Source organism: Anomaloglossus baeobatrachus, chromosome 4 (assembly GCF_048569485.1).
Source record: "Anomaloglossus baeobatrachus isolate aAnoBae1 chromosome 4, aAnoBae1.hap1, whole genome shotgun sequence".
NCBI lineage: Eukaryota > Metazoa > Chordata > Amphibia > Anura > Aromobatidae > Anomaloglossus > Anomaloglossus baeobatrachus.
Genome location: NC_134356.1, coordinates 271937671 through 271945739, shown reverse-complemented (window position 1 = coordinate 271945739; position 8069 = coordinate 271937671). Strand labels below are relative to the sequence as shown.

At 37.1% G+C, this 8069-nt stretch overlaps 1 protein-coding gene across 1 annotated transcript; it reads right to left on the bottom strand.

Moving 5' to 3' along the window:
* Positions 1-931: 931 nt before the first annotated feature.
* On the bottom strand, positions 932-6133 carry IFNG (interferon gamma). Its single transcript, XM_075342453.1, has 4 exons — positions 6006-6133; positions 5011-5079; positions 1764-1952; positions 932-1072 (listed from the first exon to the last, which is right to left on the bottom strand). The coding sequence occupies exons 1-4, from the start codon at positions 6129-6131 to the stop codon at positions 932-934; spliced, it is 525 nt and encodes a 174-aa protein (XP_075198568.1). The 5' UTR covers positions 6132-6133.
* Between the last annotated feature and the right edge of the window lie 1936 nt (positions 6134-8069).

Genomic DNA, 8069 nt, shown 5'->3' with positions numbered 1-8069 from the left:
CGTCGAACGTTCGACGAACCGAACTCGAACAGGAGCTCCGTTCGGCGAACCGACCTCGAGCCGAACCGCGACCGGTTCGCTCATCTCTAGTCTTTAGTAACAAACAGTCAAAAACATGAAAGAAGAAATGCAAAATGAACAACAGGATATCTTTGCTAAGAAAAAAAAAGGAATCAGAAGTGTCATTCCTGACTATTTGTTGCAGCATGGGAGGCTAGAATAGCAATGCTAATGGCAACTGAGCCAGTTTCACAGGTCTGCTGCTGCCTGCTCTGTCCACCTACTTTTGGATGCTAAGGGCAACTGAGCCAGTTTCACAGATCTCCTGCTGCCTGCTCTGTCCACCTACTTTTGGATGCTAAGGGCAACTGAGCCAGTTTCACAGATCTCCTGCTGCCTGCTCTGTCCACCTACTTTTGGATGCTAAGGGCAACTGAGTCAGTTTCACAGATCTGCATCTGCCTGCTCTGTCCACCTACTTTTGGACGGACCACCCCTGTAGTATTCTACACTCCCCCTGTTTGTCATTTAGGTATTCTATAGAATGATTAAGAAATGTATGAACATCTGATATATTTCATACTTTGAGCATTTTATACATTGCCTAGGTATTCTATAGAATGCCTGTTTTTACACATTGCCGGTAACATATATATATATATATATATATAATAAAAACTAGTATAACTACGAGGCAATTTTGCAGACTGCAATCCTCATGCCGTAAGTACATTTGCACAAGAGATCAAAAAGTTCTTATTTTGTAAACAGTAGAATTTTTATTGTCTGTCAGCAGCAAATAAATTAAAATAAATTAGGTTTTATGGAATAAAAATACATTATAGTTAAAAGTAGATAAATAGTATAAATATATTAAATTTTACTTTAGCTAGCATTCATTATGGTAGTTCTGTTTGTAGCAACCATTTGATTAGCATCCTCTTCGTCTTCGGACATTTTCTCTTTTGCATTTTTTGAAGCCTTGTTTTTGTTGCATTTCAAAAGTAGAAACATCCCGGAGAACGCGCAGTAGTACTTTGATAGCTGCACGTTGAGTTTTAATGTCTGACGTCTATTATAGGAAAGAAAAAAAAGCTATGAGAAAAATACTGCCATATTGAACATACCGGACTTATTCTGAAGGTCTTTTAGTTAGTGTTTTTCTGGAAGCAGTATACTGATAACTTATCCTAAGGATAGGAAACTACTCTGTAATCAATATAAGATGCAAATTGCAGCTTCATTCAATGTGTAGCGACCACTACGGAGTACCATAGAACAGCTCCTATGCAAAAGATTGGTGGGGGTGCAGGAAGTCAGGCTCTCACTAATCTGATATTGATGACCAATCTTATCTATCAGTATGTTATGACGGAGAGCCCCTTTTAATATTATTGTTACGTTTACACTGTATGTTGTCATTTTTTGACTGGTGCCACTATATAGGAAGCAAACCATAAATGTCTACTTTAAGAATTTGTAAAATACTAATTAGAAGAACCATAGGGCCTCTTAAAACATTATTAAATATAGACTAAATAAGGTTAAAGGGCACATAATAGCAGAATATTAGATGTTAACACTGATCAGGAGTATGGATAAAACATTCACATTTAATACAACATTTCGGAAGTTACTTCTGACAGTTTATCTTTAATCCTATCATATATTACTGATTGTCCATATTATTTTCGGTGTAATAAAATTTGATAATTAGGAAATATTTAACCCTTACATGTTCCCATAATCACTACTCATTATACCTGCATGTGCTTCAATTCACTCAATCGTTTCATTTTTTGGCTGGATTTCTCCAAGTAGTCCTTATTTGACGTGTGGAGCATCTGGGTGAGATTAGTAATACTGTCCTTTACTTCTGTAGATTTCATGGATTCAAGCATCTTCAGGTACATAGGAACAATCTGGCTCAGTAACAGTTTCTTTTCACTTTCCTGAAAGGTTGAAATAACCTAGATTAATATTTCTGAATATTTCATTTAACAAAACCATAGTCACATATGATAAACAGCAAATATATGTAATAAAGGAACAAGTATGTCTACTATACATGCAGTTTACTAAATGTAGGGTAAAATAGATGCTAAAGTCCTATATACACTGTATACTTTTTTCCTTGCATTATAAGTAAAACAATTATTACTTACGAAAGTGTTCTTTAGGTCACATTCAAACATTCAGTGTTTGGTGAGTTTTTTACCTCGGTATTTGTAAGACAAAACTAAGAGGGGGTAAAAAATACAGCAGTGGTGCCCGTGTTTCCATTATACTTTTTCTCTGACTGTTCCACTCCTGGTTTTGGCTTCAAATACTGAGGTAAAAAAAACTCACCAAATATTAAATATGGGCACGTGGCCTTACAGATGCTGAGGTAAAAAAAATCACCAAATACTCATCAAGTGCACGTGGCTTTAAGAATACTGAGGTAAAAACTCACCATATACTGAACATGTGCACATGGCCTTACAAATACTGAGGTAAGAAACTCACCATATACTGAACATGTGCACATGGCCTTACAAATACTGAGGTAAGAAACTCACCAAATACTGAACGTGCGCACGTGGCCTTACAGATACTGAGGTAAAAAACTCACCAAATTCTGAATGTGTGCACATTTCCTTATAATTACTGACGTAAAAAACTCAAATATTCAATGTGTGTATGTGGCCTTATGGTCCGGTCACACACAGAGATAAATCTTTGGCAGATCTGTGGTTGCAGTGAAATCATGGACATATTGTTCCATTTGTACACAGCCACAAACCTGGCACTGATTGTCCACAATTTCACTGCAACCACAGATCTGCCGCAGATTTATCTGTGTGTGTGACAGGGCCTTTACACTAAAAACCCAACACAACATTACCTAAGAAATGTTTGTCTCCAGTTCCATTTCCAGCTATAAAACCTAAACTAACCAATCATCACAATCTCTTATCCATTCGTAATAGTATTTGTCCAGTGTTAATAAAGGTCAATTATCATTTATAGTTGATCTTCATAAATTGAGTAAGGCATTCCAGCTTAACAGACAATTTATGCCAGAATTATTGCAAGAATGGTGCTTGTTGCTCAGAAGGAACTGTCCAGCATAACCTTGCCATGATTTGTCATTGTTGGTTTTTTGAGACTAAATTTGTACAGCTTTAATATAGTAAGACATATTACAAGCATTAGTGTTCAGCATACTCTATCATGGTATTTGGCTCTGTGGTTATCACTGGAACCTTAGGCCCCATGCGCACGCTGTGTTTTTTTTGCTGCATTTTTGAGTGCAGTTTGTGGCACAAAACTGCATGCATTTCCTTCCCCAGCAAGGTCTATGAGAATTCAATTTTGCTGTGCACATGTTGATTTTTTTTATAGCTGCAGTTTTGTGGTGACCACAAAACTGCCACATGTCAATTCTTTTTGCGTTTTCCCTGCATCAATCAGGTGATTAAAGATGCAAAAAAAAAAAACCCCATGTGATCAAAAACACATCAAAAACTCATGGGAACCGCATGTGTTTTAGGATGCGGTTTTGGACCACAGGCTGCATTTTTGTGGGCACAGGCTACAACTTCTACGGTGAACACAAAACTGCAGCTTGTGGACATACCCTAAGGGCTCATGCGCACGTAACTGCTGATTATTCTGCAGTGATTTGACAGCACATGTGCGCGTCACATCGCTGCAGAATGAATGCAGTATTTTTGTTAAAAAAAAAGCCGATTTCATGCGCTATGGCTGCTGCCCCCACCATAGACAGAGTGGGATCTGCATCCAAAACGCAGAAATAATTGCCATGCTGCTTTTATGAACGCACGGATTTGGTTCAAAATTTTAGCACCCAAATTGCTGCATTCATAAAAGCAACATGCGCACATCTCATGCACAATCTTCATAGATTGTGCAGAGGACGCAGGACGCATGCATTTACACTGCAGTGCAATGCGCAGCGCAAATGCATGCTATTACGCATTGTGCGCATGAGCCCTTAGAGTGCTGGAGTCCTCAGTTCAAACCCCTGTGAGGTGCACGATTGCAATAAGTTTCATGTGTTTTCTTCCACACTTCAAATACATATTGTCCCACATACCAATGGGGACAGAGATGATAGTGCCTTTAAAGCACTGTGAAATTAATGGTGCTAAACAAGCAAGTAAAATAAATCTGACCAGAATTTTACTAAAATTAAACCCTAGTATCAGGCTATGTATCAGGCTATGTGCACACATTGAGTATTTGGTTGCAGAAATCTCTGCTCCATTTCTGCATCTCTTGGCAGGAAAAACACAGCACAAAAACAAGTGTTTTTTATCTTTTTTTGTATGATTTTTTGCTTTCAATGGAGAAAAACGCAGGCAAAAACGCTGAAAGAATTGACATGCTGCAGATTATTTTCTGCACCAAATCTGCAGTGAAGAAAACTCAACATGTGCGCTACATTTAAGGATTCTTATTGTCTTTGCTGAAGATTTGTGACAAAACCGCACTAAAAAACAATTAAAAAATTAGATAAAAACTCACTGTGTACACACAACCTTAGCCTTGATTCATACGATCGGATCACAGCTGGAGGGAGGGATTAATCTCCCCATCTCCTCCATTGTCAGCTCATGCGATTATCGCACTGCACTCGGATATCATTCGAGTGCAGTCCAGTGTTTCACTCGCACCCATAGACTTGTATGGGTGTGAATGACATGGTTCTCGCTGATAGACATAGTCTGGATGAGAAAAAAGCTGACCATCAGCTTTCACATAACAGTGGTCCAAGTGCAATCCGAGATTTTCTCGCATTGCACTCGTCCGAGTCATAAGCTTGTGTGAGCGTACCCTTACATTTTTGCTGAATATGCTCACAATTAGCCATCATTGAATGCAAGTAATGATTTCGGCATAATACATGAAGCAAACAAAATACTTGTTTAGATATTAGTGAATACTACAGCTATAAGTAGGCTTATAAATACTTCTATATGTTGTCTTAGTATGTCCGCATACCTCCTTCCAGTCATCCAGCAGCTTTGAAAAAACGTCACTTTCTTCAGTGTCACTTGGGTCTTTAGAATTCTATTAGGAAAACATCAATTGTTATTTTCTCATAACAGCAGCAAATATAATAAAAAAAAAATGATAACATGAAAAGTAGTGGAAGATCTAAAAATGTAAGAAAGCATCATCTAATATCAAGTGTTACAAAAATAGTAACTAAACATGCTTACGGGGGCTTACTCTCAGAGCTAACACACATCAGATACTTCTCATAGTTACTTTTCTTTGATGAAAAGTAGCAACTTTTTTACTAAAAGTTGCACAGCTGCACTCTTCAAGGCCTATGCCTTTTTCTTAGGCTTCCCTAATGTCAGGAAAAGTAGCAGGAAAACATGACCAATATGATGTCCAGCTATGCAATTACACCAGAAAACTGGTGCCAAAACAGTTAAATGTGCTCCAGAGTCACATATATGTAGACAATAGAGTTTGTAAAGCAAATAGAAAACAAAATGCATTTGTATACATAATTACTCAGCTTTGCAATTAATTTCTAGCTGCTCTACCTCCACTACTACTTTAGTAGTGCTTTTCTTATGTAGATAAGATAATTATATATATAAATAAAAGTATATATTGTTGAAGAGGTGTTATTGCCACTTCCTCCTACACTATACATCTGCTTGTTAATGTTTCATCACAAGTTTACAAGTTAATAATTTTCTGCAGATTTTCCAGTGCAGCAATAATAAAATTAATAAGATGACATACTAATATTAACATTTAGCAGTGAAAATACTTCAATTCTGAAAACCAATGACATAAATATCTCATGAACTACTAATTATAATAAAATAAATACACAGCTAAAAATAATCCTAACAGCTTAATGTGATATCAAATAATGAACCTCAATCCACAAATCAATGTGAAGTTGACCAGAGCGACCAATCTATAATTAGCTTTGATCGTATTGATCAATTCCTATTCTGACTTTTTCTTACCAAATATTTGTCCAGGTGATCAATGTCATTTTTTGCTATCTTAATGTCAATATTGTATCCGTTAATTTGTCCAATATAACAAAGGATGGCATCAAGAAGCAGAAATATCTTGAAATATTTCATCATTTCTCAGGATAAAGCAGGTAAAATTAGTGTATGGTTCGGTGGTAGGTGAACCTTCTTGTGAAGAAGCTAATGTCTTTCATGTAGAATACAGCAGGTATATATACCCCACAAAACTTTTTGCAACACGTCACAATTAGTCATATTTCACAGGCTTTAAAATAGGAGATGGTGTTAGATAGGCGTTGTGGTGCTTCTTGTTTCTTTTTCTATTAGTATATTGGTTTCTGGGGTTTTCAGCTGTGAACATTTAGTTTCCTCTAAATGACAAAGCAAGCAGGGCCACTTTAGAAAAAAAGACCTTTGGGAAATCACAAAATCCTTAGAAAGCTGGAAGATTTAATTTTCCTAAAATGACAAATTGTCATTGAAATTATAACATGAATTATTCTATAAAGTATTTAAGAGTGTACAGTATTACTGTAAAATATGCAATATAATATGTAGATTAGTTTTAGAATTTAAACATTGTTAGTATATTGGGATATGTAACATCTCTGTCTGTGAGCATTCCTTTATGTGCATTTAAAATAGTCTATTGCAGACATTAAAATTATGAATGATATTGTAAGGTATTCCTATAAACACATATTAATAGGATCATATCATAGCAGACACACCACCATTCTATATTAATGGGATACAACAGACTTGTCTTGGATTTCATCATTAAAAGTAGAGGTGCATAGCTCGATGAACTCAAAATCAACTAGACATTCTAGGATTGCACCGAGAAACTTTGTTAAGAATATTTAAAGTTGGCAAATTTTCATCCAGCCAACTGTCAATTTTACAATACCTCTTTTTTTTAACTACTGTAAGCAGTCAGTGCCACCAGCACCGCTAATCACTGCCCCTATGCAACAACTTGCGACGGCATAGAATAAAATCTGAGGGGGGGGGGCATAGAAGAAATACCAGCAAAGCAACCTTACTGATCATTATTAGCCAGAAGTAAATGTAGAATGGGGTCATAGGAGACCTCAAACCCCAGACAAGACTACAGCCCTAAAAACTGCAGCTTTCAGAGCAGACCTCATAAACTAATACATATTAGACCTCAAAATTCTGATACTGTGACAACAATGTTCACTCTAGGGACTGGAAAGATACCCTGAGGAAGATTAAGCAGGATATGACTCATCAAGTAGAGATAAGTAGAGATGAGGTGACCTGTGGAAATTCGGTTGGTTCATCTGGACTTTAGATGCGGCTTGGTTTTGGATCCAGACTTGACCTGATCCCCAATAGAAGTCACTAATTGAGCAGTTCAGTTTGGGTTGCCGCCAACATGCAGCCATCCATAAAAAAACACTTCTGGGGGAGGGTGAGCTGGGTTTTTCCATTTTTTTGTTGTTGTACTCACTACATCCTATAGATCATACGAGTTTTTATAGTGCAAGCAATACATAATTTATTAATGACTATGGTGACAGAGACTTGAAAGGCATCCCATCCCCTGAAGAAGATTGAATATCCTCATCGAAACGTACGTCGGGCAGTCTTGGGGCCTCCTCTCCGGACCAAAGTTGTACTCCAGCACCTGTCATCGGAACGCTATCTTGGCAGACACAGGGTATGACTCCTGTCTTGGCATGCTCTTCATATTATATTTGCAAAAACCCTGGACTTACCATGAATTATAGCAATATAGGGACATGCTTTGACTATATACCCTTGGACTTGCCATCGGCCCTGATATAGTCATCATCCATTTGTGTTTCACTTTTGTTCTCTCTGCATTATATCTGAGTGCATTTATGTATGTTCTATTGGTTGCACTATTGCTTCTAAAGTACAGATATGTTGTAAACAGAGGGACATCCATTGTGGATATATTGGGCCTATCTTATCAGGTGCATTTAATATTTTGTTTGATCCGGTTTTTAAATTTTCATATTAACCCTTTCAAGTCTCTGTCACCATGGTCATTAATAAATT

Excerpts from the sequence above, each read along its gene's own strand:
- IFNG (XM_075342453.1), bottom strand. The coding sequence starts at position 6,131 with ATGATGAAATATTTCAAGATATTTCTGCTTCTTGATGCCATCCTTTGT. Across the intron at positions 5,080-6,005 it reads ATCACCTGGACAAATATTTG|AATTCTAAAGACCCAAGTGA; the intron begins GTAAGAAAAAGT and ends TTTTCCTAATAG. Across the intron at positions 1,073-1,763 it reads GTGAATTGAAGCACATGCAG|ACGTCAGACATTAAAACTCA; the intron begins GTATAATGAGTA and ends TTCCTATAATAG.